We start from the raw sequence: 16,399 nt of genomic DNA, 5'->3' as shown, positions 1-16,399 counted from the left end.
ACAAGGATCACAGCTTTACTGTTAACTTTCTGACTTATAAAGGGTAAGCAGAGTTCTTTCTCCACTGTTGCTTGGTTATGAAATCCATTTTTTATTACTTGAAAAACTAACAAAGCTGTCTGGCTGTCCAACAGTGAAGCTTTAGTCTCTTTTAATCACAGCAGTATGTGGGGATAAAAATAAGGCATTCTTACGGCTTAAAGCTGGAAACTGTGACAAACTATACAGAAAGAAAGAAATCAGATAATGAAAAAGTTGTTAGAAAAGAAACCATTGAGTTTATTTCAAATGAGACAGAAATGTGTCTGTAGGTTTGATCATATTGCACCTGATGAGTCACATGTTTGACAGTTGAACTTGATCAATATGAACAGTGAGACCCATGGCCTTGTGACCCGTGTGTGTGTGTGTGCGCGTGTGCGTGTAAAGCCTGTGTAAAGATCCGTTGGCTCTAAGAGTGGGCACCTGCGTCTGTTGGCCTCTAAGCAGACCTGGAGGACATCTGGCTCCTGCTTCCATTCTGATTTAATAGGAGGATTTTGTAGGTTGCTTGTATTTGCTCGACCCGTGTTATGTAATTGTGTTGCATAAGTCAAGTCCCCAAGGGGATTATTGGTAGATTGGTAGATACCTCTTCCTGCCTGTGCTGCATAGAGGTATCCTCTTCAGTGTGAGGGGAAATAACACAGGAAAAGTATATAATAGTATGAGAACTCAAATATAATGTTTTTTTCACATCTTTTGTACTCTTTCTCTATTTAATTTATTCCCTCCAACAATCCTGCCACGCATACCCTGCTTATCTACATCTCTTTCCACTTCTCCGTCAGGTGTGTGCACCATGACGTCTAAACCTCACGCTCCTCTGATGAAGAAGCACAGTCAGACAGACCTGATAAGCCGCCTGAAGAGCCGGAAGATACTTGGAGTTGGCGGCGAGGATGATGATGGGGAAGTGCACCGCTCAAAGGTCAGATTACGTCACATGATGATTTATTCATGATATTTTCATTCACACTAATACAGACAACAAAGGCAAGAAGCTAGTGCATTAGTGCAACAAACAAACTTGTTATAAATGTAAGCAGATTTGTTAAACCATCATCACTCAAATGGATAATATTGCAGCAATGCATAAGCAACAATGGCAGTCACCACAGAAGTGTTCATTAACTCAGAGAAGAGCTATGGATTCTTTTTAAAAGCCACAATAGACTGCTAATTGGCTCATCACTCTCATAGTGTCCCATTGTGTGCATTTACTCCTTATGCTTCAATGAATCTAGATCACGTAATCCCATGAGTTCCCGCAGCTCCACTGAGATGTGACTGGCTCCTCTGGGAGACTCCCTGCATCTTACATCTCATGCATTATATTCCTGCCTCACATGTATTTGCACATTTATACAGACAGTGCACAGTGATGTGTATACCACAAACACAACAGCACACATGCTGGTTCGTTCCAGGAGACACAAAAACACTTGTTATATTCATGCATGTTGAGCTGCACAGTTGCAGGCTGACAATGATTTCTTGTTCGGTTTCAGAGAGCTCAAATATCAAGACTCTTTTTTTTTTATCAGATTGCAATCGTATGATAGGCAGAGCAAACTGTTCCTCACTGAAATATTAATCAGGCAAGTGGGAGATGGGAACAGAACAGAAGGGAACGGGCATACGGTGGCGGCTGATAGCTTGCGATGAGATGTTGGCCCCTTTTTCTCAGCCCTCCTGAGTGTTTGTTTTCTCTCTCAATGTTTTAGCGAGAAGACTAACCCAGACATCTGCCACTCAGATCTCTTCCACAAAGCGCATTGACGGATACATATACTGAGAAAGAAAAAGAAACATTGAATGCCTCAGCTCCCATACCAATTAATCTTTAATTTGAGAAAGATTCCTGTGGTTAGATACTGTCTGTTATGACTGATGATCCAGCAGCAGACTATGCAAAATACAGTAACGCAATACTTTGGTTATCGTGGTTAGAGAGTGGTGCAGGAAGGATCCTAAAACCTGGAAATTAGTCCGCATTTTTACACTTCGAGGGAATGGGTTTTCAGTTAAATGCTCGAAATAAGGCTTGCTGTAAATACAAGCTTCAAAAGATATTCAAGTTTTGTCCTACAACAAAATCAGTTAATACCGCATCTTATCTTACTTATATATACCATAGCAAAAAAAGTCGGGGCATTAAATGTCATCACGCCAAACAGAGACTCCTCTACTCACTAGTCCGTCTTTACAGGTGGACTCAAGTTGCAATTCTAACTCTAACTTTACGACTTATAAATTGATCAATTCATAGTAAAGTGTGTTCAGTATAGTTTAGTAAGAGTAGTGCTGGTGACGTTGAAGTCATGTGACCGAGATGTTGTTAGTTTATAGCCTAAGAGTAGCTTTTTACTCCTCCAATTTCATTTTCACAATTAAAAAATGATGTTCACTTCATCTTGCTGAACAAAATGTGCAATTGTTCATAAACTTGTGTTTGCCGCAGAGCATTCCAAATTATTTTTGTAGAGGGAACCAGGGCGATGCTAACTTCTGGGTTTGCCTACAAAATTACCTCATCCCTGCAGCACTCTATTGTATGTGCCGTCATGAAAATAGGTTTCCCTATTTAACTGTGGCATTGACCCTATTTTAGAAATTAAATTGTTTCTCTTACAATATTATTGTCTTCTTCTACTGCATTGTGCTGTTGCTCTTGAGCTGTTCCACTTATCCTTGCCACAAGTGTTTGTGGTAAAGAGACCCATGGGATCTAAAGTAAGGTTAGCCGCATAGCAGGAGTTGGTTTGGAGGGGAAACAGTTGACTTGGTGGTCCTTGTAAACAAAGGAGGGAAGTGCTCCTGTAGTCCGCTGACTGTCTCTTCCTGCCGGCTTAGAGATAAGAATACTGCTCCTGTTACTTACACCTCAGTGAGAGAGAGGCTTTGTTTTTGAGCTACCATATGTGAGTGCAACTGTGCCAGGAGATATTGCCCATTGTGTCACTGTCAGCTTGTTTAACCTACCGGTACACTAACGTTGTGTAGCAGCAACCAGGCTCTGACAGCATGAGCCCAGGCCTTCATAAATAAGACATACCATAATGTTTTGTGAATATTTTGTGTCCCGCTGAAAGACAAAACTGTGATCACAATCCTCTTAATGAAAACATCCATCAGATGAGAAGCGCACATACTCAGATGACAAATTTTCAGTGTGGTGGATGACAGACTTCTCCTGAATAATGTTCATGCTCTCTGGTTGAAAAGTTGCCCTTTGTTTACTGAATGTAGCTGACTGAGTGACTGCTGACAAGGCCAGGCCACAGCAGCTGTGATTAAGCGGGTCTCTCCACAAACAGCATTGTGTATTTCTTCCTTTTCCTGTTTCTACTTCTCTCCCCAACTCGCATCCGCTCTATTCCACCCCGAGCCAGCCCTGTGCCATCAGTTGACGCTTAGTTCCCTTTGAGTATTTCTCATGCCAGTCATGAATATTTATATGTTCCTGTCAAAAACAGCCCCTAAGACCATGGCACAGGAAGGCTGATTCACCTGGTCATGTGATCACAGCTGGCACAGATGGATTTGTGTACAGGCACTTCAGCTGCAGTGCAAGGAGAGATGTACCGAGTCTAGTCTTTTATCTTAATATTTTTTAGAGTTATCCCTGGAGTTTAACTTTAGGGATGTCTTTTTTAAAGGCTCTGCTTTCAGATCAAGGCGAGCAGCAACCATGCTTGAGAGGAAATGTTTCAGAAACTCAGAAAAAAGCAGCAACACAGAGATTTCTTTTTTCTCCAGTTCTATTAAGACACATTAAATCTTTTCATGTCTTCCTCTCTTCTATTTTTGACATCTGAAAATGCCAGTTCTATGAAGCTTCTTAAAAGAGGCCTCTCAGCCCATTGGTATCACTCATTCATGTTTGAATGCAGTACGCTGCCAGTGCAAAGATGCAAGAACATCCCACTATACTTGTTTTCGATTTGTACACATAATGTATGTTTTACTGCGTTTGAGTGACGCATGTATCACTTAATGTGCTATAACTTATTGAATACAAGCTTCTGAAGTATTTTTACATAATCAGTGAGGTGGACAACACACAGTTGCAAAATTTTATAATAAATAGACAATTTACAGAAACTCATAGGAAGTGGATCAGATGATTGATCGCGGAGTGTTTTGTTTTCTTTTGTGATTTTTTAAAATTTTTATTTATTGCTGTGGCAGCCTGGATGAATGTTACCAGTGGAAATGCTGCTTCTGGTGTTATTTACGATGGACAAGGGGCATATTTGCAAGGAGCATTGGTGCTACCAGTTATAACATTTAGTCACAATGTCTTCAAAAATGGTTGCAGTCTGAAGCCCAGTACTACCACTACCACTCCTACTACTACCACTATTCTAAAAACTAGATGGAGTACAGTTGTTTTTCAAAAGGTTCCAGATACATTAGTCATTTGCGTGGTGGCAAAACCCTTGAAAACCCTTGTTTTGATCGGTTAAAATCATAATGTTTTGATCACTCCTGTGTACGACATGAATCATTTGGATTCATTCACGCTGGGATTTCACAGGCTTGTCAAGTAGAAAATGGCTTTCTAACTGATACCAAGATCCCTGAAAATAAGGCTAGTCAGAAGCTTAATCTTCTCTGCTTTGGTGGTTTTCATGCTTATGTAGTTTTTAGTTTCAGTGATGGTACGTCTCACTGCAACACTAGAAGATATATATAATGATAAAGGGAACTCATTGATGTTAGAAGAGTGATAGGACCTGAAGGCTTTGGATGAAGGAATTCAACTTTACAGCAAACCAACAGTTGTACTTTATCTGTGAGTTGCTGTTTCTTCAGGCTGAAAACTGGGTTTATTTATTTCCCTTGTCCTCTGTGGTTTATCTGTGATAGCTTGTTTACCTTCCTGCCCTTGTGTATTTTAAGGGATTTAGAAAATAACAAAATCTGATGTCTGAATCTGATTTTTTTTTCTGAGTTTATATCCTCTGCACACTCCACAAAAAGAATAAATGTTCTTACTCTATAAACTACGTCCTCTGTTTTTTCCCCATATATTAACAGACATATACAGACATATATACATCAATCAGTTTAAATAACTCTAGGTATTTCCTTTCACTTGGAATCTGTTGAGTTTAGGATGCTTTAGACTTTAAAGGCACCACAATTACAGAATACACATTGTACTTTGTATAGAGATCTTGTTCATTTGTGGCATGCGCATGATTCTTGTTATTTCTAATTAATCTGTTCAATATTTTTGTATTGATTACAATTTTTAGTGTGCATTATGAAAATCCTAACCCATCAGAAAACCTCCAAATTCAGGAGCTCGAACTAGCAAATGTTTATCATTTTGTTTGATAAACGACGGCAGGCTGTTAATATCAGACTGAACAAAGTAATTCTTGGATGCTTTTTACATTTGTGTTTCTTGGAGACTTATATGTGAATATATTAGTGCTTGGTGGAGCAGACTAGGACAAATGAGTTGCCAATTATTAGCATTTGAGCATCCTCTAGCTTGTGATAAGAGATGCCTATCCTGACATATATTACTTGGGTTTGTCTTCTCCAAATTGCTGTTTGATAAAATTCATTCTGTGTGGCATTTAATGAAATATTAACAGTTTTTCTATTCAACTGGAATGCACAAGTACCTTGAGTTTGTGGTAATTTTCTCCCACTAACTGCTCCTCAGGATTATAAATTGAGCATTGCGTGGTGCTTGTGTTGCTAGGATTAAGTTAATGTGTAGAAAATAAGGCTTTCCTTCTGGCGTAGACTTGGTTGTTGGTTATTCATCCAAATTCACTGCAGGATGTTGTTATGACATACCCTCTTAATCGTCAGGGGGTGATTAAGGAGGTGAACACATTTACAGTCTCTAATTAACATCTTAATAGGTCCTTCTTTGACACCAAGCCTCTTTTCTTTTCTCTCTACTGCTTTGTTTAATGTGCTTCTCTCCAGCAGCTTGCTACAGATACACTGACAACACTGAATATACCTTGATGAAAGGCACTTTATTCTTGGTTATGTGGCTTCTGTTGAAGGCTGTCATAATAGATACCTGTTAAGATGACGTGATTGCTGTTACATTTCCCTTCGCGTAACTCATTTCCTTTTTCTTTTGTCTTGCCTTGTTCACACACAGATCAGTCAGATGCTCGGAAATGAGATCAAGTTTACAGTGCGAGAGCCTATCGGGCTGAGGTGAGACTTCAACTGCTCAGAACAGCGCACAGTTCACACGGCAGACTGTGTGAGATCATCTGTGTATCACTTCTTAGTCAAGTTCAACATGTTGTAAACGCAAAGAAAACAAATGTACAATCAGCAGTGGTTGCAGGAAGGATGCAGTAAGTCATGTGATGTTTCTCTTTTTAGGGTGTGGATTCTCATCTCAGCAGTGGGTTTCACAGTTATGGCCCTGATGGTAAGTGTTACATAAATTAGCAACACAGTGAAGACGCTGTTTCACATTCATAACTAAAAAGAGACTAAAAGAGAGCTCTGAAAAGAGACGCGGGGTCCAGTGTTTTTTCTCTAGGCAGCAACATGCTGCCACATATGCTCTCTCCTGGAAACAAGGTAAAAAGAAAGACACCAGCACTCAGAAATAAAACATTATGTTGACACAGGGCATAAAATGTAAATAAAACAGGAATGAAATAATTTGTAGACGAGCTGTGTTTACCATTTAACAGCTTTAGAAAGTGTTCCCATGCCAATGCAGTAATACGTTTTATACAATCATGTGTTTCACAAAGTGGTGAACCTCAGCCCAACAGCTGAGCTTTTCAAGGATGCCCCTTTCATAGACAATTGTGATACTATCACTTGTTACAATGAACCTGTTTCCTTGTGGAATGATCCAAACAGGTATTTTTTGAGCATCCCACAACTTCTCCAGTCTTTTGTTGCCCCTGTCACCAATGTGAAATGTTTTGCTGGCATCAAATAGTATATAACTGCAAGTAGTAGTATATTACTATATAAAAGTATATAAAATCAATGATGCTGATAATGTTAAACATTAAATATATGGTCTTTGTACTGTTTCAATTGAGATTGTGTCATAAAGGATTAGGAAAATTATGACATTCTGTTTTGGTTTTTATGCAGCATCCCATCTTTTTCAACAGAGACTTCTGTACAGTTATGAAGAAGAAAAAGCACTCATTTTAGAAAAAAACCTTGTAATGCAAACCCAGCAGTCAATGACTGTAGATTCTTATCAGTGAGAGACATCTGGAAAAACAGCTACGTCTTTGTCGGCGACATCGCCTAAATGCTCAATATCCTCAGTGTTCAGGACATTCGCAGTGATTCACAGACAGGGAGACTTTGTCACTGCTGCTACATTTTGGGGGCATTTGGGGAAGACAGAATGCTGTTGTGTTGATATGACAGAGTTGTGTTGTTCTTTTGTTTTCCTACACAGGCCCTGGTGGTTCCCAACCAGCTCTATGAGCTTGTTTTTGAGGAGGAGCTCTCCACGACTAACCTCTCCGTTCGCCTTTATGGAGGAGCGCTGCTTAGTAAGTCTGCACTCCTAAAATGAAGAAAGAAACACCGATCATAAGTACATAAAGCTATTCTTGCTTCTTCATGCGTAACTGCAGCGCAGTGAATATACTGCAGCTACGCATGAGGGAGTTCATTCACTTTGCTGTAATGATGCTGACGCACGTCATTTTAATATTTATTTATATACATACTAAGAATATACACTGCTCAACTACATGTGGTCTCTCATGGTAATGGCCTCTTATGCATTCATTTCAGGTCACACATGCATTCAGATTATGCACAAAAAGCTCCCTTCTTGTTGCAAAATCTGTCCTTTAGGCTACAAACAGGCTGAATAATTTCATGCAGTTCTGTGTATCTAAAGTTCACTGTGAGGGTTTGCTGGGTACAGACACAAATTCTCCTCAACTCGCAGCAAAAGCTCCAGTCGCTTTTGTGTCGCCTCATATATCAGGTCTAAATCGGGAGGGAACAGTGAGGGGTGGCAGGACAGTGTATTGCTATGTTGCTGTGTGTGTGTGTGTGTGTGTGTGTGTGTGTGTGTGTGTGCGCGCGGGTGTGGTTTGGTGTGGATCTCAGAGAGAATGCAGTGCATTGCTGTACATTAAAAAATGTTCAGCTTGCTCACTCAAACGCACATTAAGTAGAGTTCTGCCACACCACCCACAGGAGACAATCAATGCTCATAAATATGCCAGGTAATTATGGCATTTCTCACGAACAAATTATATTGGAGATGTGAGCGATTATTTTAATGGCCTTAGTTTGAGATAAGGCTGTCAGGCAAATCGGTGAGTCAGTTAGTGATTGCAGGGTGAAGAGGCACAATGTGACTGTGACACAGATGCAGGTGGCACACTGGATGCTCCTTGATGGGAAAGTAAGCAAGAAAAAGAGAATATGGGAGTCAAGGTTTATATTTTTGTAAATTTTGGCAGGATGTCATTTTTAGCTGAAGCAGACCATGACATATGTCAGGAGGTGAGCACATAGACCTTTAAATTGATGCGGGGGCACAACATATTTAATCTATCTGCAACCCTGATTCCCAAAAGGTGGTGTAAAACATAAATAAAAGACAATGAGATAGTTTGCGAACCCTTTTCAAGCTATATTCAATTTAAATCCTCATCAGCTTATTTTTTGTCAAAAGATGTTAATTTGAATTTGATGCCAGCAAAGCCTTTCAGAGGCCAAAAACACCTGTTTGGAACATTGCACAGATTAACAGGTTAATTGGTAACAGGTGATACTATCATGATTGGGTATGAAAGGGGTATCCTTGAAAGGCTCAGTCGTTTTCACTGCGTGAAACACGATTGTATAAATTATCCAAGTACTGAGCTGAGCTTGATCTTTCTTTATGAAATAAGCTTGTTTTAACTTAGTAGCCAGGAAAACACTGGTACAGGCTACTTTCTTAAGTATCCTCTACACTTCACCACCTTGATGCTTTGTATCACAGCTCTCTCCGTTTTCATAACCAACTCCTTGAACCGAACACGTCACTGTGTACTTTATAAACTGGTTTCCTGGTTTCCATTAAGCCTAAGGAGACAGCAGCATTGGTGCATTTTCATTTACAAAGCAATACTGGGTAAACTACCATCATATCTACGTGATCTCCTGACTAAACAACAGCCCTTATAAATTCTGCTCCACTAGATGGCTGCACTACTGGGTCTCCAGGATTCTTTCTAAAACTTTGTAGATGACTGTCTCCAAATCAAAAAAATCTCCCTCTGAACGATTACTGCATTCCCTGAGAAAAGATACAACCTTAAACACATGGTACTCTAGAGGAAGATATGAAGGCCAACAAAAGATGGGCTTCTTTATTTTAAATGTCAGCAGGGCTGTGGGGATTAGCAAAGGAGGAGGGGGGATGTCTTACAAGAAAAGGAACGGTAAAGGGGGTGAAGGATGAGGTCTCATCTGCCTCACAGATGGAACCTGGCAGGGAGAGGATGCAGTCCATCAGCCCTCCCACCTTTCTGCCTACCCCTGCTCGTCTCCATCGCCTCACTACTGTGTGTGTGGGTGTGTGTGTTTGTGTGTGGGTAGAAGTGAAATGCAGGAAAATTAACTGGAAGAATGGCAGGGAATGAAATGATTGAGCACAGGCTTTTATCAGAATCAATGAGTCAGAGCATTCAGCAGAATCAATAGGCCAATTATCACCATGTTCGCATGGAATCACAGATTGCAGCTGCAAGTAAACTGTTCTCAGAGTAGTTTTGTTAATGGAATAGCTCCTTGGACGTGTAGGAGTCTTCTTTCCTGAGCTTCCTCTGTTTTCATTCCCATGCCCCTGAACCTATAAATTTCCTTTTTATCGCGTCTTCTTCCAGGCCTGGCCCTCATCATGTGGAATGGTCTCTACACAGCGGAGAAGATTGTCATCCAGTGGACGCTGCTCAGTGAAGCCTGCTATTTTGCTGTCCAGTTTCTAGGTGATTAAACCTGTCAAGTTGATTATTTCACAGGTCTGTGTTTTTGTCTCTAGCTGTTAGAATGCCAGCAATAGACACCCCCCTTTCTCTATCTCGCTATGATAGTGTCAGAGTTGAGACAGGCCATTAGTCAGGATTGATTGTACCAGTTGTGCACATGTGTTGATACTGCCCTCTTGTGTTCAGAGTGTGGAGTCACAGCCTTACCTTAAATTAAAATATTAGCATTCCTACTGTCCATACTGGATGTGAAGAGCCTCCTTCCTGAAGCAATTTTAATTAAGTGATGGGAAAATTTTTCTTCTTAGGTTCTACTGAAGCCATTACGAGGCTTCAGCAGTCAAGAAATCAAGTTGCTTTCTTGCAGTCTTACCAAAGAGAGTACCATAGTCCCTCTTTGTGTTATTATCTCTCTACCACAGCTCAGCAAGAAAATGCTGTTCAAGGAAACACAAAAAGGGAATTTACTAACAAAAAAGGAACTTTTAATGACAGATAACCCTTTCAATGTACATATGAGCATTGTTTTTAAGATCGAGTTATAAAAATGTGAACCTCCTCAATCCTATTAAGACCTAGGGTGGTCATTTAAAATGCATTGTGGATGTTCACTAAAACCTTGAAATAAAAACCATTAAGGAGCTCATGCTTTATTTGGAAATCATTGCCTTTGCTCTAATGTTCATTAAGAAATTACAATGCATTTCTTCAGTCACATGTCTTGAAAGAGAACACATTATCCAAAACACGCTCACGTCACATCAGGCACCAACGGGAGAAACACGTAATCATTGCATCTGGTCTTAATTCGTTAGGGTCCGCTTTCCTGTAGGGATGCACTGATTTATCAGCCAAACGTTGCCACCAGCTGATATTCATCTTGTTGACTGCTATCAGCCATTAAGATGACAATCTGATTTTTATCTCATATGTCACATCAATTGTGCACAGGCACATAAATGAGCTACTGGCTCCCTGTCACCAGTTTGTAAGGCTACATAAGTCCTGAAAATATAATTGAGTAGGAAATTATATGTCAGGCTAAAAAGAAAAGTAGTTACTTTTTAAAAAAATAATCTTTCTCATGTGAAATAGAATGGAAGTAAATTGATTATGATAAATTACTGAGTTGTGGAGAAGGAGTAGGATTAAATAAGTGTATACTTCTTCCTACTCCTTTGTTTTGTTTTGTTTTCACATGTCCGAAATACATTTGCACTCAATTCAATTCCATTCAAAAAAGGTTATATTGAAGGTTATTTCATACAGCTCTGGTGGTTGTTCCTAAATCCTTGCTTGTGACTCAATGTGACTGGGCCTTTTCAGTCAGAGCCTCCAAACTGTGGAACGCTTTGTCAATTTGTTTAGAAAAACGCTATACAAATAAAAGGTAATAATAATAGGAATGTTTATTATCTAATTTGTGCTCTTTCAAAGATAATGTGATTAAGGGCTGGATGATAATAAAACAGTTATTTATATGATACATGTAATACTTTATGTAAGCAGGAAGTCACATTGAAATTCAAGATCTTATTTACAAGTGAGACCTGAGTACAGAATAAAATAATAATGAAAATGGTTGTGGTAATGACATACAAATATAATCATCATATAGGAGATTTAGACATGCAGTCAAACACTCAACAGCATGTAGAAATGCATTCTTAAATATCCCTGATGTAAATCATGTGCAATGTGCTTTTTATAAAAAAGGATATTTAAAGTGCTGAATGTTGCTCTGGGTTTCAGTGACATCTATCACCTTAATGGAGATTGGCATCCTGCCCAATGCCGCCATGCTTCTGCTCCTCAGTCGAGTGCTCTTCCTGGTGGTCACCATGGCTTACTATTACCACCTGGGCCGTAAGCCGAAGAAGATCTGAGCTGATACTTCCAGGGAGGGGACAGCTGAGCACAGATCACAAACGTGGGGTCGGAAGGTTTTGAATAATTTTTGACAGGGGCTCGGAGCATTACCAGCGGATGCCCCCTGCCCTCGTCCAGTGGACCTAACCTATTACAACCCCCAGTATTCAACAGACGAGCACAGTGTCGCATTCCAGACTCTACAACAAGGACGAGAAACCTCATAGTGCAAGTGAATTACTCTTTCACTGGGCTGTGAGGTCAAGCCCCTCTTGACACACATTCCTCCTTTGTTCAGTCCTGAGTGCTGGTATTATACAGAAGGAGCCGTTTGTAGTGCATTGTGTACTTGTGTCACCTAGTTATATGATTTAATATGTACAGTACAGATTGATTTCAAACATTTGACTATATTCATGTACAGCGACATGATTTCCAGATTTAGTATTTAGTGTCATCTGATAAAAACGGCTTATTAATCACACTGGAGGACAAAGAGTTTGTGTTATAATGTGTTTCCTTTTTGATGCTGTTGATGTTAACTCACACTGTCTGTAATCCAAAGTGAAGCCTGAACATCTGTGCTCTTGCATGCTTCTCTGACAGCTCTCCAGTGAACACATTGAATGGAAAAAAAGGCCTCAACTGTCCTTAGTGTAAGATTCAGGTGCAGTCAGATAAGCTAAACTCCTAAAGGTCAGTTTTGACTCTGAAATCACGCCCATCAATCACATTCAGATTTAGACTATCCAATAAGAAATGCTGAATCTAAAAAATTTTCAGGGACAAAGTGATTTTTTTCTTTTTATTTTATTATTCCTTGAGGTCAAGAAGTTCTACCAAAGTTGATGGGAATTGTTTTGTACAGAATATTTACACTACTGAGGTTAATACATGTATTGTGTTGATAAATGCACATGTAAACTGCAGCAGCGTAGTTCTCTCCTTGTTGTGTGTGCAGTCAGGCAGGACTTTAGCCTGAGCAAGCTTACAGAAAGGACGTATTTAACATTCTGACTTTTACTGTAAAACTAGTGTCACACCTGAGCATGTCAGTGTGCGGGTCAAACAAACCTGAGCTGGTTCCTCTTCAGTGATGTAGCACAGTTTTTTTTACATACACCATATCCTAAGCCTTGCCTTAAAACTACTCAAAAGAACAGTCATCAACACTGCATCCTACTTCTTGTGTACATATGTAAATAAAAGTATTTACTATTACGTGGTGTTCTTGTGAACCGAACAGGGAACTTGTTCAGTATTAGTTAAATGATTTTCAAAGGTTGATCTTTCTCTTGGCGTGTGATATTTTGTACCTATTTAAGTGACATTTGTGTTTTTTGACATTATGCATGCAATATAATCCAGCAAAAGAAATAGCTCGAACTGTGTAGCAAGCTGCCACGGACTAGAACGCAAATAAAGATGTAAATGGTGGTGAACTGAAGTTAAAAATGGCAAAGAGACGAAAAGGAAATTTTGATTTATAAGGCAATTAATGATTCGTCCTTTAAAGCAGATATGACACAACACTTGACAGTTTTCACCCAATCGATAGATGAGATTTAATATATTTTCTACCTCCCGATACCTGGCACGCCCTCAGGTACGTGACATCCCAGCTCAGTGTTTCAGAGCAGTGCCAGCCAAGCTAATTTGTCAACCTCTTCAGCACCTAAGGCCAGTCAAAGACACCCTAAAGATAGTTGACTCATTTTGTAAATTTAACTTGAAACATTATTTTAAGTCGAACAAGAAACATACTGTAGTTCTCCTCCAAAGGTGGTCCATATTGTTGCAAATGACCACGTTCAGTCCTGCCCCAGAAGGGAGTGGTCCTGAGGTCGGAGTGATTGAGGGTTTGCAGCAGCGAGTCCGGCATCGAGGGCAGATGTGCTCGTTGCTTGGGTGAGCTCTCGGCTCAGATAGGGAACGTGAAACATGGGTGAGGTCTCACGTATTCCTGAAAAGTTGTAATTATCTTTTTGCCAGTGTTTAATTAGATGCAGCTCTCCCGAGTGACATTGTGCGCCCCAACCTACTGCTCTGTCCTGACTAGCATGGTAATTATGGAGTTCAAGAAAAATGTCGTTCCATTTCCGTCGATACTACAGGCCTCAAATCATCAGCCTGGTGAAATGAAAAAGGTCTGTGAAGCAGGTTATTTTAGGAGGGATGGGGCAGTTTTGAGGGGGATGGGCAGAAACAGGGAGGCAAAGAAATAGCTCTTTCATCCTCCTGGTTCTCTGACGTAAATTAGTCAAAAACATCAGTAAGTCGTGTCCTTGAAACTTTAGAGGAATAGTAGGTTGAGCTATACGTTCCCTCTCATGTAGATCCAACATATATTATACTGTTGTGAATAGCCTGCCAGGTCAAACTGTTTCAAGTTGTAGCATCGTGTTTTTATGTATATATGTGCTATATTGTACCTCAGAAATGAATTGTTATGGATTTCCACAATTTAGTTTGAAATAAAGGACACTTGTTTATTTTGAAGACTTCAAAAGTGATGTAATCTTTTTTTTTTCCCCATCGTCATTTCTGGCATACAGTATATAGGGGCTGTAATCTGTAGCTGTATATTTCTCGATCAATCAGTTAATTTTTTTGTCCATAAAGTGTCAGAAAATAGTGAAAAATCACAATTTCCTTAGGCCCAAGTGGTATCTTAAGTTGCTTGTCTTATTCTGAAGGCAAAAGATATTCACAAATCAAGGTTCAAGATGATTTACTTGTCATTGCACAACACAACATTGTAAACTCCTGCATGCCACACAAACATTGAACAAATATACAGCTAGTTATATATAGTTTATACATAAAACATAGGAATTATTTTGAGTTTGCCACGGGGGTGAATGTAAAAAGCAGCAGCGACTTGGTGATAATAATATGGTAGGAATCTTAACAATCAGAGTTCGACATCTGGGAAACACTGTCCATCCACTTTGACTGCGTGTGAGCACCAAGCATCAAAGATGTAACACAGTACACCTCTCCTCATCCTGCGCATTGACAGAAAAACAGCAAATCCTCACTTTTTAGGGGAGCTAGAACCACAAACCACATTTTTGCTTGGAAAGTAACTAAAAAACCAAAATAGTTGCTGATTAATCTTCAACTAATCAACTGATCAACTAATGGTTGCTGCTTTATAAATACAAATGATGTAAATTGGCACTTATTAAGCGGCCACATGGACACTCAGTTGTCTGCTGGAACAATCGTGTATTCATCACAGTTTCAAGGCCTTTAAATTCAGTTAAAAAGCTGTTGAATCTACTTCCAACAAACTGAAATACCAGAAATGAATAACTTATATATTAAGGTTGAGAAAAGTTTTCCATTCAGTCAAAACATCTACTCTAACTCCACTCATGTATTCTCGTTGATGTGAGTATAAGTACGCTTCAAACATGTTGCATAAGTGATGCCCAGCAGCGAGGGTGAGACTTTAATTTTTAAGCATAGGTACACACTCTTATTTGATAGCCGACAGCGTATCGCAGCCTCGAACAGGCTCCCTACCTTTAGTTACCTTGAAAGTGGAGAGACTTAAATTTAACAAAGCGTATCACTCCACAGAGCAGATCCCACAACTTTGTTCTAACATGTCTCGACAGTGTTATGTAATCTCACCCTTTGTTTAGTGTTTTCTGTTTTGGAAGGCGTTGAACATGTCATAACAGGATCATCCTCAGGTCCGCACGGAGATCTTTAGCCTCCCACATATTCCAGCCTAATTTTTCCCATCCCCAGCTCTCCCTACTTTACTCACATACTGGGCTCAGGGTGAAAAGGGGGATTGTGTGGCACAGGAAATGTGTGTGTGGTTCAGGGTTGTTTATAGGCAAAAAGCTCCCATGTGTCCACTGCGTACGCATTCTCCCCATACTTTCCAGTAAATCTATTGAGTGCTGGTTTGTTTCTCAAGGCATGGTAGTAAACAGTATTTAAGATTGCTTGCAACGGATCATTTGAAAGACTGTTTTAAACATGTTGTTGGGTTAACCCTAGCGACAGGTTACTATCAACATACATGTAAATATAACCAGTTGATAATTTTCTGGTACTACATATTTTTATGTTGTGTTTTTGCAGGAGCAAAGTATAATTATTTTGCGTTATTAAAAGCTCTGTTTCCTGATGATTATAGAAAAACGTTGAATAATGTAAAGACCACCACCAAGCAGGCCTTATGTGATCATCAGATGAAAACGTGCTCAGTTATCATTTACTCAAATATAAATTTGAGATTTTAACTTTAGTCAAGAAATGCTCCAGAAATCCTTTTCTTAATATTTGAGAGGATTTTCTGCTTTCCCTATGAATTATTTAAATTCATATTTAATCATTGAGGTATGGACTATTGGTTGGACCAAACAAAGCATCGTGGAGATGTTACTTTGGGCTCTCACAACAATCAGTCAATTAATCAAGAGAATAATCAGCTTATTAATCAATAATGAGAATAATCATTAATGACAGTCCTATACAAAATAGTTTAAATTAGC

At 39.5% G+C, this 16,399-nt stretch overlaps 1 protein-coding gene across 8 annotated transcripts in view; it reads left to right on the top strand.

The window, feature by feature from the left end:
* LOC311264181 (tumor protein p53-inducible protein 11-like) overlaps nucleotides 1-13,103 on the top strand; it is a 37,206-nt gene extending 24,103 nt beyond the window's left edge. For all 8 annotated transcript variants that reach the window (XM_084364825.1, XM_084364822.1, XM_084364824.1 and 5 more), the window contains 6 exons: nucleotides 831-970; nucleotides 6,182-6,240; nucleotides 6,415-6,463; nucleotides 7,472-7,568; nucleotides 9,912-10,013; nucleotides 11,766-13,103. In XM_084364825.1, the coding sequence (XP_084220951.1) occupies nucleotides 842-970; nucleotides 6,182-6,240; nucleotides 6,415-6,463; nucleotides 7,472-7,568; nucleotides 9,912-10,013; nucleotides 11,766-11,899 (570 nt within the window). In that variant the 5' untranslated portion in view covers nucleotides 831-841 and the 3' untranslated portion in view covers nucleotides 11,900-13,103. The remainder of the gene's footprint in view (nucleotides 1-830; nucleotides 971-6,181; nucleotides 6,241-6,414; nucleotides 6,464-7,471; nucleotides 7,569-9,911; nucleotides 10,014-11,765) is intronic.
* Nucleotides 13,104-16,399: the final 3,296 nt, after the last annotated feature.

Source organism: Pagrus pagrus, assembly GCF_965226575.1.
Source record: "Pagrus pagrus genome assembly, chromosome: 10".
Lineage (NCBI taxonomy): Eukaryota > Metazoa > Chordata > Actinopteri > Spariformes > Sparidae > Pagrus > Pagrus pagrus.
The sequence above is the reverse complement of the archived record's forward strand: the minus strand, read 5'-3'. Positions and strand labels throughout refer to the sequence as shown.